General features: G+C 41.4%; 1 protein-coding gene across 2 annotated transcripts in view; it reads right to left on the minus strand.

Moving 5' to 3' along the window:
• Window positions 1-1039: 1039 nt before the first annotated feature.
• Window positions 1040-23452, minus strand: part of CAP2 (cyclase associated actin cytoskeleton regulatory protein 2) — a 127764-nt gene continuing 105351 nt past the window's right edge. For both annotated transcript variants that reach the window (XM_043908463.1, XM_043908464.1), the window contains 6 exons: window positions 15083-15272; window positions 12882-13057; window positions 11244-11367; window positions 11060-11142; window positions 6035-6175; window positions 1040-1527 (listed from right to left, as the gene is read on the minus strand). In XM_043908463.1, the coding sequence (XP_043764398.1) occupies window positions 1417-1527; window positions 6035-6175; window positions 11060-11142; window positions 11244-11367; window positions 12882-13057; window positions 15083-15272 (825 nt within the window). In that variant the 3' untranslated portion in view covers window positions 1040-1416. The remainder of the gene's footprint in view (window positions 1528-6034; window positions 6176-11059; window positions 11143-11243; window positions 11368-12881; window positions 13058-15082; window positions 15273-23452) is intronic.

Consider the following 23452-nt stretch of genomic DNA (forward strand, 5'->3'; position numbering starts at 1 on the left):
GCTCTCTTTCCTAAAGCTGACATATGAGCAAAGGGCAAATCGAAGAGGAAAAAAATTTTAACACCCTGAATTCATCACAGTATTTAAACAATTAGAATTTTACTTTATTTCAGAATAAGTTTACTGTTGAAAAAGAGATATTTACTAAAGCCACAACATTATTCATTGGACAAAAGGTTTTATAGCAAAACTGTGGTACACGAGCATTAGTAATTTGAGTACTATATGGTTATAGAAGATATTTAAAAAACAGAAATGATGTATTCCAAAGGCTGTAATAAGCACAATATATATGCTTGTCTTGGGTCTGCAAGCATTATACTAGAATTCACTACAAGTGATCCAAGAAGTTGCAGGCTTTCAGCATTAGGTACTAAAAAGATAAAGGATTATCAGAGTTACTCTTCTATGGAAAAAGCATGTACTATCAATAACACAAAGAAGGAGCAGCAAGCCAAGCCAACAAACAATTTTTTAGATTTTAGAAGTTGTAATATAACTATGGCTTTTTTATTTTCATTTTTGAGACTGGTTAGCAAGTCTGGCAAGAGGAAAAGAAGAAAGTGTATAATAAAACGTTAAAGACATCACTTACAAGGCATCTGATATTTCACAGGTTCAAAATTGGAAAACAACCACTGAGCTTGTTCCTAGAGCAAAATTCTGAGGTATTAGAGAGCAAAAAAACAAAAAACAAAAAAACCCCTGCTTCTTGCTATCAATGTTTTTGCATAAAAGTCTTATGCAGAGAAGTAAAAGTTTCCCAAGTGACATGGCAGAAAAATATTTAAGATGAATCATTAGAGTTTACTTTAGGTTTTTGGTAACTGTAAAGAATGCAGGTCTTTTCAAGGACCAAGAAACTGGATATGGTTCTTAGCATGGAACTTTATGTTTTTAAAACAAATATGTATTCAGGCTGACAGAGTATTCATGCTGATAAAGGTGGTAAAAATAAGAAAACAGAAATTGTAGCTTTTTAGAGTATACTACTACTACTATATATATGGAAATTGTCTAAAAGATAAAAATGTACATCTTAGATTCTCAAAGGTTTTATTTTTCAACTAGCAATTAAACACAGGTGTAACAGTGAGTCACGCGGTACCTTTACCTCTCAGCTACTGTGAAAATGATATGAGGGGAACAGAATTCTCTCTTTTTTTTTTCCTTTAAATATGTAATGCTCACAAGTCATCATGTGGAACTCAAATCACACACAAAGGCAAATCATGAAGAAATGTTAAATATTTCAAAAAGCCCTCAGAGGTGTGCCAGAAATGACGCTGTTTCTACAGCACAGAATTGTTGGAGGCCAAAACTAAAGCAGTAGGTGCTACTGCAACTTCTGGGTCCTTAATGCTGCTGTTTTTTGTTTTTTTTTTGTTTTGTTTTTTTTCATGTTGGGCTGGGGATTCAGGTCAGGGGCTTTGGTGGTCTCTCGGAAACCATGATTTCTGTAGGTTCAGTAATTAGCTTGGCTCCATCCCAGGCTGTCTTGAACTGTTCCGGAACAGGAAATTCTCTCTGGAAAAAAGCAATAAGAGCAAGATTATTTAAACCAAGGCTTTGCAAATTGACTGATGGCTGATTGGTGTCATGCTCAGTCACTCGGGTGTGTCTGACTCTTTGCAACCCCATGGACTGCAGCCCGCCAGCCCATGGGACTGTTCTTCTGTTCATGGGATTTCCCAGGCCAGAATACTGGACTGGTTTGCCATTTCCTTCTCCAGGCAATCTTCCCCACCCAAGGATCAAACCTGCTTCTCCTGCATTGGCAGGAGGCACCAGGGAAGCCCTGTTACATGGTGGACAAAGACATTTTAGAGAACCCAAACCTGCATGGTCATATGACAGCTCTGTGACTGCCTGCCAGCATCCTCATTAATGCCAGAACTTACTAAGAACCAGGTGTTCTGTGGGACACCAGGTATGAGTGAACTCAAGTTAATCTCTACAAGAACACTGCTGCTGCAGCTGCTAAGTCGCTTCAGTCGTGTCCGGCTCTGTGCGACCCCATAGACGGCAGCCCACCAGGCTCCTCTGTCCCTGGGATTCTCCAGGCAAGAACACTGGAGTGGGTTGCCATTTCCTTCGCCAATGCATGAAAGGAAAAGTGAAAGTGAAGTCGCTCAGTCGTGTCCAACTCTTAGCAATCCCATGGACTGCAGCCTACCAGGCTCCTCAGTCCATGGTATTTTCCAGGCGAGAGTACTGGAGTGGGCTACCATTGCCTTCTCTGACAAGATGACTAAGAACTAGATATTACTGAAATGCCACCTACAGGAAACAGAGGCCTGAGAGGTCAAGCCTCTGAGCAGACAGAGTTCAAACCTTAGACATCCTCTCTTACCCATGACTCTGCACCAGACTAAAACATGCACAGCCATCAACTGGGGACCTTGTTGAAAGGCAGACTCTGATTCAGTAGATCTGGGACATAGGATGACAGTCTACATTTCCAACAAGTACCCAGGGGATGCTGAGGCTGCTGGTCCCCAGTCACACTGATAAGGGCTTTGTCCCGGTGTTATGTCTATCTACTCTTTGATGAAATATAAAAATGTGCTGCAAGTTGCATATACATTTGTTATACATCCTGCTTTCCTACTCTTTCCATTGGGAAATACACGCACACGTGCCACCCAGATACACTGCACACCATATCCTCCCCCCTCCGTCACACACTCACACATACACAAAGAAAAATGCAGAATAGGGAATTCCCTTGTGGCCCAGTGGCTGGGGGGCTTCCCAGGTGGCGCTAAGTGGTAAAGAACCTGCCTGCCAAGGCAGGAGACATAAGAGACATGAGAGACATGATCCCCTGGAGGAGGGCATGGCAGCCCACTCCAGGATTCTTGCCTAGAGAATCCCATGGACAGAGGAGCCTGGGGGGCTACAGTCCATGGGGTCGCAGAGTTGGACATGACTGAAGTGAATCAGCATGCCAGTGGTTAGGATTCTGGGTTTCCATTGCAGGGGGTGCTGGTTCGACCCCTGGTCGGGGAACTAAGACCCCTCAAGCTTCGTGAGCCTAAAAAACCACATGACTTTTTTAAAAAGCATTAAAAATTGCAGAATAGACAAAATAAAATTAGCTTGGGGGTCTCTCCTTTCCCTAGAGAGTGAGTCCCCAGTCATTACAGAAGAGAGCAAAAAAGGAAGGTGAGGAGCAGTCTCCTTGCTTCTGGTTTGTGGCCTCCCTGGACTTCCTGTACAAACCACCGTTTGAAGGGCTGGTGCCTGTGCTCATCTGTTGGTGAGATGTGATGTTTCAGTGGAAAACACACATGGACACACAGCTTCCTTGACGTAGGATCCAGCTGTTTCTTTTTTAAGAAGCTATTTATTTATTTACTTTAAAGGGAAAGCCCTGTCATGATCGGTGAATTCTCGAGTGAAATTTGGAATGGAGTCTTGTCTTTTTCTTTTTCGGCTGCTCTCCTCGGACATGAATTTGAGCAAACTCTGGGAGATAGCAAAGGACAGGGAAGCCTGCTGTGCCTGCAGTTCATGGGGCTGCAAAGAGTCAGACACGACTTATCGACTCAACAATTCCTTGGCTTGTGGGATCTTAGTTCACTGGCCAGGGATGGAAAGTGGACCCATTACAGTGAAGGCACTGAGTCTTAACCACTGGACCCACCAAGGAATTTCCTGCAGTGGAGTCTTACCGTGAAGCAAAGAAGTTAGAGTCTGAATAAGTGTGTGTGTGTGTGTGTGTGTGTGTGTGTGTGTGTGTGTGTCCAACACCCCTTCTGGGGCTCTTCATGGGTAAACCAGGCTTGGTGTTTGCTCTTAAGCACCAAGCCAGGTGGAGAATGCTCCAGAGTGAAGGCGCCTATTTGATAGTAACTGTACTACAGCTGTTCCCCATCTTTCTTGGCAGTGCCGTGATAGCAACGGGATGACAGATCTTCTCTGGGAGACTGATTTCTTTCGGATGAGTCATGCCCACCATCCACTCCCAGGTTACCATGCCCACCGCAGGACCTCTATTGCTCCCTACTACCTCCAACAGGAAAGGGCACGGTGGGCCCACGAGCTGAGGGCACAGATGATCCACCTATTGAGGGGAGACTACATTTTCAGCATGAAAGCTTAGGTTTTGAGCCCTACTCATCCTTTAGGTCACTGGATCTCAATCTTGGCTCCACATTGGAATCACCGAGGAAGCTTTAACCAAGACAGATGTCAGGGTACCACACCCAGAGGTTCTAGTTTAATTAGCCTGGAGTGCTCGTGCAAACCCTCACAGCTTTTCTTAGCAGGTCCACTTCCCCTGCAGCTGAGTCTTCTGCTTAGACAGCTGCAAAGGCCAGGAGTCTCCCTAGTTTTTGGCTTCCTTCTTCTGAAGCTGCTTTGTATTGGCTTCAACTCTTCAGTAGCTTTTTCAGGTGGAGAGCCCGAGACGAGATGCTTTCTAGCTCAGGGTTAGGCAGTCTTAACTACCTCATGTAGCATGGCCCAATGCTTGCAGTTTTGCTTTTCAGACTTAAATAATGAATTCTGGGCAGCAGTACATGGTGTGTGCCTGAGAAGGGCTTACTGAAGACATGGCAGCAATCTCATTGTCCGCTTAAAGACATTAACCCAAGCGCTGACTGCTGTGTAGATCACCGGTGACTGACCCACAGGCTGCTGGGGTTGTGAGGGCTCCCCTTTCAAAGGTGTGCCTGGCTAAGTTACGTTTTATCCCACCCTTCCCTGGTTCACTGCATTCCTTGAACCAGAGGGAATGATCTCTGGATTTATTTCTCTTTCAAGAAGCAAAGACTAGTAGGAAGAAATATTAATAACTTGCTACCAAATGGCAACAACCAGCAAGTCCCCAGCACTGTGTGACGCCAAAAGTGTATTTGTTTATACTTCCTTTTCAGTGTGAGACTATATACTTGCATCTTTTAGAAACTGCTTTGCTGAGGAGAAGAGACAAGGAAAATACCGGGTGGCTTAGGTGAGTGTTTCTCAGAAGGCCATTGGATGGGCTGATGGCATCAGAATCATCTGGGATATATTAAAACCACAGATTCCTAGACCCCATTCCAAGCCTCCTGATTCTAACCTCTGGGTGCAAAGTTTGGGACCTGCTATTTTCATCATGTTTCCCAACTGATTTTTTTTTTTTAATTGACTGTGCCACGTGGAAAGTGGAATCTTAGTTCCCTGACCAAGAATCGACCTGCTGGTTCTCATGCTGGGTTTGAGAACCACCGTACAAACAGGTTCACTTATTATTACCTCCTTTCCCTCTGCTTGCCCCCAAAGCACTTCTCCTTCTTTCCTTTTGCCCCCACCATGTGTCAGTCCCTCAGTCGTGTCCGACTCTTTGTGACCCCATGAACTGTAGCCCGCCAGGCTCCTCTGTCCATGGAATTCTCCAGGCAAGAATACTGGAGTGCACTGCCATTCCCTTCTCGAGGAGATCTTCCCGACCCAGGGATTGAACCCAGGTTTCCTGCATTGTAGGCAGATTATTTATCATCTGAGCCACCAGGAAGCCTGTGCCCCATCATACCAAAGGAAAATAATTAGTCTACTAAAATGAGCTCAGACACCTGGTATACTATTTGATGATGATGATGTGTTAGTTGCTCAGTCGTGTCTGACTCTTTGCAACCCCGTGGATTGTGGCTTGCCAGGCTCCTCTGTCCATGGGATTCTCCAGGCAAGAATATGGGAGTCAGTTGCCATTTCCTTTTCCAGGGGATCTTCCTGACTCAGGGATTGAGTCCAGGTCTCCTGCATTGCAGGCAGATTCTTACCATCTGAGCCACGAGGGCCCTTACTGTTTGATGAAAGCTAGCCCATTAAGGTAATTATTAGGAAACTGCTTTGAGAACCACAAATCCAGGACTGGGCACAGTCAAGAAACTAACAGGGGAGCCGACATGTGAAAGGCCATTCTCTTGAGTTCCTTTCTTAACTGCAATTTTTCTACAAAGGAAGCTCAAAGGTTGGTAGGTGACTAATCAGTCTCTAAGCATGTTAATCACGAAAAATTCTTTACAGTCTTCTAAGAGGTACTTACATAATCACCATCCTGAGGGATAAGTATATTCATTTCAGATGACTTGGCACTCACAATCTCACAGTCTAACGCATCTTCACTGAGGTATATGTGGCAGCCTTCTGTCTTATTAATGGAAATTGTTGGCACTTTCCCCATTACCTGAAATAGAAAAAAAAATCTAGGGCCAAAGCAAATAAATAGAAATTCCAAAATCCCCAAATAAGTACAGTCCACAGGCCTAAGCAAGCGTTAGGAATAGCTAGGTCAGGGCTGGGGAGGCTGGTTGACGACAGTGTCTCCAAGGTGAATTAGTGGGTGTCATTTGGGGTCAGAATGAAAGGACCACACAAGGGGATTCTCAAACCTCAGGGTCTCTTTCCTGACACAAAACAAAGGGACAAATTTGAAAACAGCAGCTAAATGTTCAGAAGACGTTTCACAACCCTATTAGTGGAAATGAAGCATATATTTGATTTCATGATAAAAGAAACAAGATGCTTTTGCTTTTATGTGCTTAAAATTTTAGTTTTGACACATCTCTAGGAAACTTGGATGAAAACACACATGAATAGTGTCCTTTAAGAGTAAATTATTCTGTAAATGAGTAGATTTTTTCCCGAATCTAAGAAAGAATAAGTAAAAATCACTACAATTCTTCTCACGTAAGTCCTTTGCTAGATAAAAATCACACTGGCTGAATGCGGAGCTTAAATGAGATAATGAGTGTCTAAGTATTTTGAAATGTATTCATTTCAGGAGCCCAAACTGGAGACTTGGTTCAGGCTACTCATTGTATGGGTAAATAGTATCATACACAAGAGGAGGTGGTTCTTTGTATTATTACAAATATCAAGTGCTATAAAAATTCTGATCAGTTTAAAATTTCTTTTTTACAGTCCCGTTTTCAGACATAGCCACCACCACCGCCTCCCCCCACTGCCACCACACCCAAATCTCTACAGGGACAGACCGTTCCCCCAAAGACCATATTACAGCTCTATAATTTTCCTTCTTGTAATGGTAATTGAAGTGATAAAAACATCTCCTCTTTCACCATGAAGAAAAGACTGGGTTGCAAATTAAAGAGCAAGGCTTGTGATGGTGCAGGTGATGTAAAGAATTCCTTTGGGGAGCCTGGCCAGGTCACTACACTGCTCTGTTTTCTCCTCTCCCCGTAGAAACTGGACACTGAGTTGGAACTGAGCCACAGTGAGGGAAAAAATAAAAGGCAGAGGTAGTTTAAGGTCAGCTAAGCAACAAGTCTTTGCCATAAATTAAATAAAATAATACCTATATCTATATATCAAGAATGTGTCAGCAGTAATGTTTTGACAATTTCTAGATTTATTTTATAATGATGGAGAGCATTTCCATACTGCCCAGAACTGTATGAATACCTGGCAAGCAAAGGGAATGCAAGTAATTTGTCAGTGTGTCTTGGGCAATTCGTTTATGAGACAGAGTGGGGTCACATGAGGATAGCACAGTATGCAAAGACATTTTATTTTTGTTTATGTATCACTGTATTACTTTAAAAATGCTAGAAGATCTGTGAAAAATCTGAAAAACAGTACAACTTTTAAAAAATAGTCCTGATAGGATAAGAACTGCCATTTCCACAGCATTTTAGTCAGTATTTCCTTAGAGTAAATTACATACAATCTATGCCTTTTATCCCTTGTAGTCTGTAAACATTTTGAGAACAGAGATTGTTTCTTATCAGGAGAACTGGGCTAACAAGTAGCTTCTCTGTTGAGTGACAGGTGATATGTGACCTTGCCCAGGCCAATGCTGTAGCATTTAATGCATGTATCTGTATTAACTTTCTTTTTCTTCAATTTATTTCTCTATAAAAATTTCCACATAATATCTTAGTCTCTTCTCTCTCCCACAATTTGTACTATTTTTTTTTCTGGGACAGTTTGCCAAAAAAACAGAATAACTGAACTAAATCACATGAATCCATGTCCTTTTCTTCCTTTCAGTCTTTTAAAATTAATTAATGTGGCTGTGCCAGGTCTTAGTTGTGGCATTCAGGATCTTTTTTAAAAAAGTTATTTATTTTTTTACTGTGCTGGGTCTTCGTTGCTGTTCGCAAGCTTTCTCTAGTTGCAGCGAGCAGGGGCTACTCTCTAGATGTGGTGCTCAGGCTTCTCGTTGTGGCGGCTTCACTTGTTGCAGAGTACAGGCTCTAGGCTGTATGAGTTTCAGCAGTTGCAGCACACTGGCTCAGCAGTTGTGGGTCCTGGTCGCTAGAGCACAGGTTCATCAAAAGTTCTGGCACATGGACTCAGCTGCACCTCTGCATGTTGTATCTTTCCAGGTCAGGGATTGAACCCATGTCTTCTGCATTAGCAGGCAGATTTCTCACCACTAAGTCACCATGGAAGCCTGGCATTCAGGATCTTTAACTGCATCATGTGAATTCTTGGTTGCAGCATGTGGGATCTAGTTTCCTGACCAGGGATCGAACCTGGGCTCCCTGCATTGGGAGCACGGAGTCTTAGCCACTGGACCACCAGGGAAATCCCCTTGGAATCTTTTAAACAGCATTATAGAAGTAAATGTGCAAACATAAAATTCACCTGCTTTAAGTGTACAGTTTAATGGTACTCAGTAAATTTGTACAACCGTCACTTCAATTCAGTTTTAGAATATTTCCATCATCCCCCAAATATCCCCATTGCCCATTTATAGTCAATTTGTCCTCATTGCCAGGCAGCCTGCACTAATCTGCTTTCCGTCTTCATTGTGTCCAGGCCCTTTTAAAATAGTTTATTAAATGTTTTAAATAGGTAATGAAATTCACTTGGTTTGAACGTCGAGAAGTTTGAGAAGTGTTCAGTAAAATGTCTCTCTCTTGTTTCTGAGCCAGGCTGCCAAGTTTCTATCCCTCTTGGACAGATAACCATGGTTCATCTTTCCAGATTATTTTAAGGCTCATAGCCTTGAAAAAACTAGGATATATTTCAAACATGGGAGCACACAAAGAATAATAAAACAAATAAATGTGTGTGTGTGTATATATATATATATGTCTGTTAAACAGCTTTATCAGAATTTAACTTTTTGGCTTATTTGCCTTATTTTTAGGGCTATAATCTTATACTATAGTTGAAACCCCCTCTATACCATCCACCATCTCCCTGTTCTCCCTTCTTCCCTCCATAGACTGACTTACTCTTCTGAATTTTGTGTTTACAGTTCACAGCAGGTTTGTCTCCTGAGGTGAACTCAAGCCTGCATTAGTATATTTAACATGTACATATTGTTTTGCATGTTTTTGATCTTTATATAAAGGGACACATTATACAGTGCCTGTTGTTCTGTAATTTGCCTTTATCATTCAAGGTTGCTTTTGAGATTTCCCTGTTTTTAAACATGTAAGTGTATTCAATTATTTTAACTATTGTACAGTACTCTATTAGGTAGATTTATCTGTTTACTTACCAGCTGTTGGACATTTAAATTGTTCTGGGTTTTATTGCCATTATGAATAATATTGCAATAAACAGTTTTACATGTCTCATCAATATACGTATTGGAGCTTCTTAGGTGCACACGCCCAAGAGTGAAATTGCTCAGTTACAGGCTATGACTGTCTTTGACTTTATTAGATGGTGTCAATTTCTCTGCACGGTGAGTGTAATAGCTTTGCTCTCTCAACACTGGTGTTATCAGGATTCTCATAACAACTTTTATACCAGGAGACTTTTTAATATATAGGCAGTCCTCAAACTGCACAGTTCCAATATGCATGAGTTTCAGCTCACAAGCACTTTGCAAAGTAAGCACAGTCTGAATTCAAAACTGACGAGTATAAGAGGACATAACCAATTAATCTGCATTTCTTCTTCTATTAGGCAGGTTATGCATATTTTCATGTGTTTATCAAACACTTCAGTTTTTCCTCCTCTGAACTGCCTTAATAGTCTTTGCCCACTTTTCTACTGGGTTGTTAGCTTTCTTCTATTTGATTTGTGCTAACTTTATAAATTCTGGTTATAAATCCTTTTAGATAACCTGCATTGCAAGTATCTTTCTTCAATCCATGCCTTGTCTTTTAGCTTTGCATCTGATGTCTTCTGTTGAACACAAATATTTTAATGAGGTTAAATTCATTTGTCCTTTTCTTCTATATTTTATTCTCAAAGTTTAAAAGTATTTCTTTTCACAATTAGGACTTCACTTTTCATGTATGGTATGAGGTAGAGATTAGATATTTTTTCTCTGCATGGAGGGTCCTAAAATATATCTCCACATATGTGCCAACTATTGAATATACTACTCGAGTTAAAAGAGGCAGTGGTGAAAAGCCTAGTATAGCCAAAGAGAACAATCTATAAAACTGGAAGCCAAGTTTAACAAACATTATCAGGAAACATCAGATAATAAGGGGTGATTAACAATATGAAAAGGGTATAATCAAAGACAGTAGTTACAGTTGGCCAAAGTAAGAAGTCATTTAGCTTTGGGCATATTATAAAATCCCATTTGGCTAAATTAAAATTGCTTAAACAGTGCAGATTTTCTTCTGTTTTGCAAATTCAATTCCAATCCTACTTTCCAGCTTGTTTTGCTGATAATCTCATTGACTCTTCAGGAAAACTTTATCCAGAATCATTTTTTTCCTGAGGGAAAAACATCCTCTTTGGCAGGGTACTATTATGCAAAGAGAATCTCTTACTATTTTGGTTCATTTATTAGTTGATTCATTCCAATCACTCACTCATCAAACATTTACTGAACACCTACTGTGTGCAGGTATTGTGCAGATTTCTGGAGCTGTAAAGATTAAGTAGCTGTTCCTGAAATAGAAGTGGTAAACTTGTAATTACTGTGCAAAACAGGGTGGGTTATAAGAGGGTGAAAAGAGGGAATTAACACTGTCCAAGAAGTAAGAGAGGGCTTCAGAGAGGAGCTGAAGACAAAGCTGTATCTAGAGAAAAAACAGTAAGAGTTTTCTAGCTGGACATGGAGGGCCCCTTGTAAACAGACGGGGTGGTCTGGTGGTGGCTGGGCAAGGCTGAAAGGACCACTTACCTGCATTTGAATGTCCTTGGAGTTGATCACTTCCACAATGCCCACCACAGTGTCAAACACCAGGCCAAACTTCTTACAGTTGTCTAGGAAAACAAAACATAACAAAACAATCTCCTAAATACAGACAGCATATTTATACAAAGCAATTTATCATAATGAGTACAGATCCATAGTTCTGCCCTACCAATTATAATGGAATTTATTTTCCCTTTTATCTGCAGAGTAGACTTGCCGCACTTGAAAATGTATGCCACCTGTCTCAGTTCAGTCTCTGAAATCACAAGGTCATTCCTGTCCTCTTGGTACTCCTAAAATTAAAACACAGGCAAATATGAAATATAAGGACAGATAGATAAATGAAGTCCACTGCATACTGAAACTACTGTGGAGCATTCACCAATTAGAGCTTCTCAGTATGTTCTTTCTTTAGGAACCATTTTCTTAGAGACTAAACCACAGGCCTGCCTTTGTCTCTGTGATGTTGGGAATGATTACTTGGAAGTGGGGGGCGTCAGGGTCCATTTGTGAACAGTCAGGCATCAGGCACCCTGGCTAGTGGGTGGGGGCTGGACCAGGGATGTGAGAGCTTTTGGTTAAGTCCAGATGCTGAGTCTGGAGTTGATGCTATAGCAATATCTGCAAATAGGAGTTGGGTAAATAGATTAGCAGTGGTCCAAGTCCCAGTGTATTCTCAGACCACAACAACCTTTCTGGGGACTGTGTTCCTCCACCTTTAGGGAAGCCCCCTGGATTGGCAGGGTTTCCCTGATGGCTCAGATGGAAAAGAATCCACTTGCAAAATAGAAGACCTGGGTTCGACCCCTGGGTTGGGAAGATCTCCTGGAGAAGGGAATGGCTACCCACTCTAGCATTCTTGACTGGAGAATTCCTTCCATGGACTATAGTCCATGGGCCTGCAAAGAGTCTGACACGACTGAGTAACTAACATTTTCACACTGGATTGACAGGAGGGGGTACCAGCTTCCATCCACACACAAGTGTCCTGTCCTGCTCAGACAACGGTGAAAGTGGTGGGTGACTCGGTAGGTTGTATCAGTGCCTTGGTCAGTGGAACAGAATGAAACATCCTACAGTAGATCCTACAGCAGATGGGGCCGAGATTAAAAGCTCACTGACAGAGGAGTCAGACTCACAGAGACAGAAAGCAGAAAGGGGGTTGCCAGGGGCTGAAGAGAGGGGCAGTGGGGAATTACTGTTCAAGGTGTGCAGAGCTTCAGTTCCAACAGATGAAGAGAGTTCTGTGGGTGGATGGTGGTGATGGCCACACTGCAGTCTGATGGTACTTAACGCCACTGACCTGTACACTTCAATGTTAAGAGGGTAAATTTTGTGTCACATGCACTTTACCACAGTTTAAAGAATAATTTTGAAGAAGTTGAAGAAAAAAATGCATGAGAATAATGAAAACCAAAAAACACTCACGGAAGCATTCAGAAAGGCCCTGGTTTCTATTCTAGCCAGTGACTTGTGTCTCTGTATTTTCATTTAGAAATCCTTAGTGCTACTGCTAAGTTGCTTCAGTCATGTCTGACTCTGTGACCCCATGAGCTGTAGCCTGCCAGGCTCCTCTGTCCATGGGATTCTCCAGGAAAATACTGCAGTGAGTTGCCATGCCTTCTTGCAAGGGATCTTTTCGACTCAGGGATCAAACCCAGGTCTCTTACACTGCCTGCATTAGCAAGCAGGTTCTTTCTAGCACCACCTGGTAAGCCTTAGAAATCCTTAAGACCCTGGCAAACAGTTTAGCCATTGCTCCTTTCATTGGAGTATATCAGGAATAAAGTTAAAGGGCTTTACTCACCACTCTCCATTTCTTCCCTTCTAGCTGTAACACAGGAGCATGTTTCTTAGGAGGATGAGACTGGGGAGACTTGGGGCCTGGAGTGTGGCTTTTGGTAGGAGATGGAGATTGTCCTCCATGAGCCCGTAGGTTGGGATTCTTGTATGTCTTCTGTTCATCTGTAACATGCCGGAGTCCTGGGAAGGTAACACAGAGGCACATTTCTTTACATCATATGCAAAGGGAAATGTCCCTGACTTTTTGGATCAACATGATGTAAATGGCCTAAGAATTTTTGGTAATGCTATTTTAACAGTTGAGTATTTTCTCAAGGTTAGTATGCAGAGTCTGAGACCTGCATATGTTTAGAGTTGATATAAGCACTGTTAAGTAGTTTTTAATTGGAGGAACTTCTTTTGAAGGAGATAAGATGATAGATAAAATTATGCAAAAAGCTACCTCACCAGAAAGAATTCAATGATTTACTTCTGTTGTGGCCAAGTCATGCCCTAGATATAGTCTAAAAAGTTAGGGCATTTCAGCAAACATACGTCAGAATCGATTCAATGGTTATAAATTCATTCTCTTCCTTTACAGATGAGGGGACAACGCAGCCAGTTGGAGCCAGAGAAATAGTTCAATCTTTTGGTCTTTAGCTCCCACCCCAGCACATAGAACACTTATACCATAATTCCTATTGCCCATATAAAACAAAAATATATTTGCATAAGGTTTTTGGCAACATGACTTTATTCAGTTCAGTTCAGCCGCTCAGTTGTGTCTGATTCTTTGTGACCCCACGAACCGCAGCACGCCAAGCCTCCCTGTCCATCACCGACTCCCGGAGTTTACCCAAACTCATGTCCATTGAGTCAGTGATGCCATCCCCAATCATCTCATCCTCTGTTGTCCCCTTCTCCTCCTGCCTTCAATCTTTCCCAGCATCAGAGTCTTTTCAAATCAGTCAGCTCTTCGCATCAGGTGGCCAAAGTACTGGAGTTTCAGCTTCAACATTAGTCCTTCCAATGAACACCAAGGACTGATTTCCTTTAGGATGGATTGGTTGGATCTCCTTGCAGTCCAAGGGACTCTCAAGAGTCTTCTCCAACACCACAGTTCAAAAGCATCATTCTTCGGCACTCAGCTTTCTTTATAGTCCAACTCTCACATCCATATGTGACTACTGGAAAAACCATAGCTTTGACTAGACGGACCTTTGTTGACAAAGTAATGACTCTACTTTTTAATATGCTGTCTAGGTTGGTCATGACTTTCCTTCCAAGGAGTAAGTGTCTTTTAACTGCATGGCTGCAATCACCATCTGCAGTGATTTTGGAGCCTCCAAAAATAAAGTCTGCCACTGTTTCCACTGTTTCCCGATCTATTTGCCATGAAGTGATGGGACAGGATGTCATGATCTTAGTTTTCTGAATGTTGAGCTTTAAGCCAACTTTTTCACTCTCCTCTTTCACTTTCATCAAGAGGCTCTTCAATTCTTCTTCACTTTCTGCCATAAGGGTGGTGTCAGCTGCATATCTGAGGTTATTGATATTTCTCCCGGCAATCTTGATTCCAGCTTGTGCTTCTTCCAGCCCAGCATTTCTCATGAGATACTCTGCACAGAAGTTAAATAAGCAGGGTGACAATATACAGCCTTGACGTACTCCTTTTCCTATTTGGAACCAGTCTGTTGTTCCATGTCCAGTTCTAACTGTTGCTTCCTGACCTGCATACAGGTTTCTTAAGAGGGTCAGGTGGTCTGGTATTCCCATCTCTTTCAGAATTTTCTTTCAGAATTTTCCACAGTTTATTGTGATCCACACAGTCAAAGGCTTTGGCATAGTCACTAATGACTTTATTAAGTGTATGATTAAAAAAAAGTAACCATTCACTGTGAAGACAAAGGTAGTTCAATGATATAATTCTTTGACAAGCCCATACACTGCTTGAGGACAGAGGTTCTAAATTCTTCATCTTGATGTCTTGGTTGGAGCTGGTGTTGGAGTGTCAGGGGCTGAAGTGGTGATACAGTGCATTGGTCAATTTGAAACTAGAATCTCTTGAGTTCTTTTTGATCCACCCAGAAGCCCACTGAGCCCATCATTTCATAGTTCCCTGTGCACTGGAGGCTAAGATGGAATGATGTATCTATCACTGTGGGCTCTGGGGGATCTGTATGCTTGGAGCCGGAGGGAGACAGCCTCAAGTCCCGGTTTTCTCACCTTTCGTAATTGCCTCCCCTTGGTTAAGTTGTGCAAATAAAGCTGAGCGTGAAGGAGAGGACGCTTCTTTTATGCCCTCACTCTCAAAAAGCAGAGGTGGCCCTGGAGGAGGTGGGGGAGGTGGGGGTGGAGGAAGGCCAGGCCCAAGGGAGAGGACAGACAACGCTGATGCAGTTGATGCGACCGGACCCTGCAGGAGAGAGAAGATGGAAAGCACGTTACTGAAATGATGCCCTTGCTGAGAACTGAGATTCTGCAAGCATCACTGAGAACCTGTTGTCAGTGAGAGATTGGAGTTCGAGATTCACAGAGGGCACCTAGGAATACACCTGTGCATCATGGGTCTGTTTCGGAAGACCTGGGACCGAGTGGGGGTTTGTCTCAGGAACAGAGCATGACGCAGAAACTGCATGTGCAGGATCTTGCCAGCTCAGCTCAGTTCAGTTGCTCAGTTGTGTCCCCCTCTGTGACTCCTCGGACTATACCATGCCAGGCTTCCCTGTCCATCACCAACTTCCAGAGCTTGCTCAAACTCATGTCCATCCAGTCGGTGATGCCATCCAACCATCTCATCCTCTCCTCCTGCCTTCAATCTTTCCCAGCATCAGGAAAACAAAGCCACAGGTTCATGTCCAAAGCTCGGGATATGAATGAAACTGGGTTTTGGCCAATTGATAATCACAAGAAAAAAGTGGTGCAACTGATAAGAGGATTCTTTTGGGGACACTGGGAATTGCAACCACCCAATGAGAGAGAGAGGTGAAAAAGTTTCAGTGGTTAGCTTTTTGAGCAGTTCAAAAAAGAAATACTGAAACATTCTCCAGGACTCGTTTTTCAAGTATGCAAGCCTCAAACTGAACCCCAAGTGAGGACCATATGTGACCAGCATGTCTGTCAAACACGCAGGTAATCAGGGTCCGGGATCCTTCTGATGGTTTGGTTCGTCTAATGCTAAGTGTTCGTAAACTAGAGAAAACTGTATTTTTGCCTGATCAAGACTCATGCTTTTTCTTTTCCCTGCTATGCAAAGTTCAATCTTTGTTTTCAATATGAAGTTCTAACAAACTCAGATGTCACTAAAAGGTGATTGATAGAAAATACAGGGATTTGTCTCAATGTTTTGAAAGGACCCCATAGACAAAGTTGTCACAGAGTTTAAAACTAGTAAGATAGAAACGCACATATACTATAACCTTGTGTTATATACCATTTTATTTTTAAACCCGGAGTAAAGCTGTATGCCTGTGATAAAGAATGATAAGTTAGTTCAATTAAAAGATCAGAAACTTTAAAAATTGAGAGTGATGAAAATGTGGTTGAGACTTATATTAATATGTTTTCAATACCAAATACAATATATAAAACATCAACATAACTGCTAAATATTAACAAAGACAGCAGATCCTTATTTTCATAAATATGGCAGTATTACAAAGTGTCAATATCAGGAAATTTTTACCTGTGGTAGTTTTCAGTTGAAAAATCCACACTATTTTCAAAGTACTTATATAATCCCTATTTTTTTCCCTTTATTTCTATTAGTGGGAGGCTAATTACTTTACAATATTGTAGTGGTTTTTGCCATACATTGATATGAATCAGCCATGGATTTACATGTGTTCCCCATCCTGAACCCCCCTCCCACCTCCCTCCCCATCCCATCCCTCTGGGTCATCCCAGTGCACCAGCCCTGAGTATTTGTCTCATGCATCCAACCTGGACTGGTGATCTGTTTCACACTTGATAATATACATGTTTCAATGCTATTCTCTCCGATCATCCCACTCTCACCTTCTCCCATAGAGTCCAAAAGTCTGTTCTATACATCTGTGTCTCTTTTTCTGTCTTGCATATAGGGTTATAGTTACCATCTTTCTAAATTCCATATATATGCATACAGTCCCTAATAAGTGTAGAATTATCCTGAAAATATGAGGTTCTTCTCTTATTGAGAATGAATATCTTCAAAACTGAGCAGGCTGGGAGTTCTCATCTCTTGAAATTGTAATTTGTGATTCTTTTGTTTGTTTGTTTATCAGGAAGAACAGTCTGACTCCATTGGGATTCTTGAGTCAAGTATAAAATAACTGCACAGTTCTTGAGACAGACCAATTTTTTTTCAGTATCTTAAATACTCCCTATTTTGTTACTGGGGTGAAATTTGAGAATTTGCTCTGAATCATAAACAGCATAAAATACAAGCTTTGCACATCTAACACTATTCCAGTCCTCAGTTCCAGACACTCATAGCTACAACGTATTACTTTTACTCATAAGCACATCATAACTCAGTCAGCCAGTGAAGGGCCAGGCCCCTCCCCCACATCTGAAACACTGAAGCTTTAAAGATCTCCTATTTTGTGGAAAGGGGAGACCGGCTTCTAAATCTTAGAATGACTTAGATGGTTCCCTCGCTCTCAGAATTCACAGCCTCTCTCCAAGAGCCATTAAAGGACACTGAAACCAATTAAGGCACATACTCAACTTCTTGGAACTATGATACATTCGGATGGCTGACCCGGGAACACCAAACAAAGGATTTACTGCAACAAATGTTGACTATAAAAGCCAAAAAAAACAAGAGAACTCAGGGCCAGTTGAAACTCTGTCTTTGGTTTATCCTTTGTGCATTCTGGCTCATTTCTGGCTCCAACGAGGGTGCAGCCCAGGCTCTATAGTTTTCAGGGTGACGTGACAAGCAGCGCCCAGGGCTTTCCACGTACAGTGTCCTCGAAGGCAAAGCAGACATCCCCTTAGCAGGCTCACCCTGGGCTGCACCATACAATGAACTTATCTGCCTCCTGCTCTTCTCCTGCATGCATCTGGGACCAGAGCTGTCTGAGCTCTCCTGTGCCTGGCATGAGTGGCAGCTACCTCGACTGGAATCACAGCCTGACACTGTCTTCAGGTGTTCCCTTAAGACAGGGGAGATGGTCAGGGAAGGGAAGGGAGCCAAGAATTCTGGAAAATCTCACACTCGCCAGGCCCTGGTTGTTCCCACTCATTTAACAGACACTTAATGCTCAGTGTAGGACAGGTTCAACGTCAAGGGTCCCCAGATTTATCTGAACTTTAGAATCATCTGGGGATCTGCTAGAAATTCCCAAGCAGGAACACTCTGGGGAGGCGGAACATGGGCCTCTGTACTTTCTGAAGCTCCCTAGGTGATTCCAGTGTGCGGACAAGTTTGGGAAGAAACACTCTATGCTTTGTGATGAGATTAATCTTAGTCATCACAATATTAGTAAGATTGAAATTACCCCTCTAACAGAAAATAAAGCAGGAAGTCAGAAAGGCTGACCATATATTCAATGGCCGGTAAATGGCAGCGATGTAATTCAAGCACATATCTGCTTGATCCTAAAATTTTCTTCAGGGGAAATCCTTTTTGCTATATTCAAGTATTAAAAAAAAAAAAAGTAGTCAATCAATTAAAAAATCAGAGGCATGTGTTACTAACCAACATATATGTGGGCTTCCCTGGTGGCTCAAATGGTAAAGAATCTGCCTGCAATGTGGGAGACCTAGGTTTGATCTCTGGGTCGGGAGGATCCCCTGGAGAAGAGAATGGCTACCCACTCCAGCATTCTTGCCTAGAGAAGTCCATGGACAAAGAGGCCTAGCAGGCTACAGCCCAGGGGGTCGCAAAAAGTCGGACATGATTGAGCAACTAACACTACTACTACTAACATGTATGAAGTGTTGCTTGTGGGCCTCTGGCTTGAATATACATGAAGTACTGGGCGGTGGTGTAATAATTTAATTTTTATCTCCGCTACTCGCTCCATCCCTCCAATGCCTCAGCAGCTGACCAGGCTCCTACAGCCAACTCTGGAGCTGGGCTTTATCCCATGAGATAAAGAAGTCTGGCATCTCAGCAGCAAGTCACCCTCGACGCTGGTTTGTTCAGACTCTGTGCCCTCGTTCTAGCAGTTAGACTCTTGCTCATCCACTTTTCCTGAGGACCCACTGGTGCCAGTAATGGGGTACTCGCTATCAAATTTATGATTTTAAATGGCTATATTCAGGGTACAAAAGTTCATTTATCTTGTAAGAACACAGCACATAACCTAAAAATGCTGCTTTCGAAAGCTCTATTAAGATTAATTTTGAGAGCAGATGCTTGATTATTTACTTTTGAGTCGGGGAAGGGAGGCACAAAGACTTTTTAAAATGTCTGCAAATCCCTTTCTCTAAATTAATTTCAACTGTCTTGGGAACAGCTGCTTCCTCTGACTTTAAATATGTGAATGATAACTATGAAATAATGAAACCATTGTATGTGGGCATGTGGAAAGCTTGTAAAGTTTTGGTTATGTATACTCTCTATATAATTATATTACATGTAATATATTTATATACTAAAGTGAATCAGAATTTTTTCATTAAATGTTACTTGAAATAATTACTTATTTTATTACTTTGGAATTTAGGTTTTATTCTGAAAGGGAAACTACTTCTAGTTCTTAAATGAAATCTCCACACTGTTTTGCTGGAGTAATTAAACAACCACTTCTATCCGCCACAACACACACCATTGTCTTAGTTATCCAGTTAATTCGGGGATAGTCTAGCTTTGGATTTAAATAATCTACAAACAGGACTCCAATTATCCATTTTGTTGAGTTTGTTGACAGTAGGACTAATAGGGTGCTTTTATGTCTTTGTGACAAAAACTGAACAAAAAGTGAAATATAGCTGTTTAAGCAAAAAAAAAAAATCAGCTTCAAAGAAAAATTTTCCGTTGAAGATATTCTACTTAATAATTACCCTTTTGGGGAAATTTTCAACTTCACTTTTTAAAGTTTAAGATTTTTCAAGTTCAACAATAGTAATAGCAAATGATCTGATCTAAATAGAACCTAATTCTTCAATAGATGGAAAGTGAATTAAAATAGACTCATTTGTCCATTCAACATTTGCCAAGAGCAACCTTGAAAGAAACTGGGTGGATGATGAAGAAGTAGGCATGCGTCTTGGTTGTTAAGAAAGTCATAATCTAGTGGGAATGGTGAGTGCACAAAATAGCAGTTGCAGATGAAGTTTGGTGTGTTGTGATTCACATGAACAGGAGGCCCTGGCGGCCCAAACGGGGCTGTGGCTGGCTCTTCTCAGGACAGTGGGGTCAAGAGAGCCAGAGAATTGCTGGGGTGGCTTAAGATGGGGCCATAGCATCAAATGCCCTACAGAGCACAGAGGTTCTGTAAGGAGAAACCCTGAGGGCCAATGTTTATACAGGTAACAGTAATCTCCAACTTCATGAACAGGCCTGGCAACCCACATCTTGGTCTGTGTTTTCACTGACTTCTTAAAAGCTAGAGATGAAGAAAATCAAAATATTCTGTGACAGTCTCTTGGAAGAGGTGGATTCTGGCCCACACAACAGAGATTAAGTTACGATGTTTCTTCTATAAAACCAGCTTAGTGATAGTAATATTTTGTGGAGATCATAGATAAAGCGAGAAAATGGAACAGCTGACACACAGTGGCACTGTTAATGGGTTCTCCTGCCCACTCCACACCCTTTCCTTACGACCACCCCCTCAATACCCCTTCACGCCCACACAGATGACTGTCCTCAATTTCTTGGTCAGGTTCTCTCTTTCGCTGTCCATCTCAGAGCCAGCTTGGTTCATTAATCACCTGGCTTACAGTTAATGCTCTCCAGGTACATGTGCCCAATTACACACTAAAAAAAGCATTTAAAAATCATAAAGCCATTTCAGTCACGAATGCACTTACATTAACCTGCTAAAACTACAGGAATTCACAGTATTTTATAATGGAACTTTTTGGCCAATGCTGTCTATTAGTTTTTCCAAAGAAAAAGATTCTCAAATGATCTTGTGTCACATGTCACATAAATAGGATAAGCCTCTCACATACCACAATAAGAGGGAGGGATTAAAAGAAAGAACTACAGTTTCATAACTAAAGACTGACTTTCCATATACATAAACTAGCTATCATAGCAGTAAAAAATACTTCATGAATTCATGATTTAGGGTTGTTTATATTTTAGATGTTAAAACTAGATTCTTTCTATTTTCTGCAAGATGTACTTTGATTAAGAACTTGGTGAAATTGATACATTTCCAAATTTTTCAATTTCCATAAGTACTTACAAATTTTACATTCATATTTATATCACACTTTTATTGGCAGACAACCATATTCAAGAAAAAAGATTGCACATAAACTAACGGATGATCATCCTCTGCAACATGAGTATAAACCAAAGTGAATTTGTGATTTTAGTCTCTAATCTCCTATTCTTATCACTTCCTATAATTTTGAGACTTCTGCCAAGGAAAACAAAATTTCTGGGGGCTTTTCCAAGAAAACAGAATTGTCAAAAAAATATTACAATGAAGAGCTACATAATATTTTAAGCATATATTTGTTAATAATTTTTAAAGTCAATTTAGGGAATATTTTCTATTTCACCTTTGGTAACAGAACACTACTTGAATTTCAAGTTTCCATAAAAATACCAAGGGTACTTATACGCCATCAAAATAAAAAGATGTTTCCAAAATTATGAAGGAAATGTAGGGCACATTTTGATCACTTTTCTTGAGAGGCTAACCTCCCTAAGTCAAGACACGTACAAGAGGAAAGATAATGAGAACCCAGATCTCATGGTTTTGTCAATGATCTCTGATGGTGTCCTCATCTCCATTCTTCCCACCCTCCTTGGACACTGTATGTTACTTGGATGACCTGGAAAGATGTGAAATATGGCAGCAGATGAAAAAAGAACAAGAAACAAAGTCCCTTCAGAGAAGGAAAAACAGCTGTAAACTGGAAAACAGCCTGCGAATACCTTACACAGTCTACAAACCAGTAACTTAGTGTCTTTAGGCTTGTGTGTGCTTAATCGCTCAGTCGTGTCTGACTCTTTGCGATCCTAAGGACTGTAGCCCACCAGGCTCCTCTGTCCCTGGGGATTCTCCAGGCAAGAATATTGGAGTGGGTTGCCATACCCTCCTCCAGGGGATCTTCCCAACCCAGGGATTGAACCCAGGTCTCCTGCATTGCAGGCAGGTTCTTTACCAACTGAGCCACCAGGGAAGCTTATCTTTATACTTATCGTTTCCTAATTTATAGATCTGGATGTGACCCTTCAAAAACATAGCTGGTGATTTCTGCTTTACAATGCCCAAAGCAGAGAAGTCTGACAAGAGCTGACCAAACCCTCAAAGCGGATTCCAGAAGACTATATGGAACACAATCTAATTGCTCAAGTGACCCAGCTCTTTTGCATAAATTGTCTTCATAAGTAGCTTTAATGATTAGTTTGGCCTTTTTTTGCTATTGCTCTGTGGACCAAATTTGGGATTCCCAGATTGTCTTTTCTTCTTGTCTGCCAGCCGTGGCAGCTTGAAAATACAATTTATCATAAAAAAGGAAAGATAAAATTAAATTTTCTAGGGGAAAAATTTCCAGAGTTAAAGATAGAGTATACCCATCAAAGACACACACTACAGATAGTCAGCAATTGTAAGACCAAGAGTGACACGGAGCTTGAATTTTCTGGACAATGACTTCATTCGGTCAGAAAAGCCTAAGTCTGAACTATCACTGCATTAAAGTTTTTGTTTTGCTTTTGGATTTTAGGGTCATAGGGTAAATGGCAGAGGTTGGGGTGGGAGCTGAGGCAAAATGAAAGCTGTTATGAAGATGACTTATGGGACTTGCCTGGCGGTCCAGTGGATAAGACTTCAACTTCCAGTGCAGAGGGTGCAGGTTCTATCCCTGGTCAGGGAACTAAGATCCCATATAGCTCGTGGCCAAAAAACCAAAACATGAAACAGCAGCTATATTGTTAAATTCAACATAGACTTTGAAAATGGTTCACATGAAAAAAAAAAACTTTAAAAAATATGATTTATGTTTGGCTCTGTATTATTTGCAAATCATCTTTTTCTAAAGCTTTTTTTCCAATATGGACCATTTTCAAAGCCTTTACTGAATTTGTTACAATATTGCTTCTATTTGTTTCATGCTTTGGTTTTTTGGTCACGAGATATGATTTACATTTGACTCTGTATTATTTGCTTCCCAGGTAGCATAGTGATAAATAATCTGCCTCCCAATGCAGAAGACTCAAGACACTCAGGTTCAATCCCTGGTTCGGAAAGATCCCCTGGAGGAGGGACTGGCAACCCACTCCAGTATTCTTGACTGGAAGATTCCATGGACAGGAGGAGCCTGGCAGGCTACAGTCCATGGGGTTGCAAAGAGTCGGACATGACTGAGAATGCACACACTATATTATTACATTATTTACTTAGGAAAAGTAAATAGAAGCATCAGCATCTTCTGAGGTTTATAGTTGAGGCACACTAAGATAAAGTAACTTGTCTC

Source organism: Cervus elaphus, chromosome 7 (genome assembly GCF_910594005.1).
Source record: "Cervus elaphus chromosome 7, mCerEla1.1, whole genome shotgun sequence".
NCBI lineage: Eukaryota > Metazoa > Chordata > Mammalia > Artiodactyla > Cervidae > Cervus > Cervus elaphus.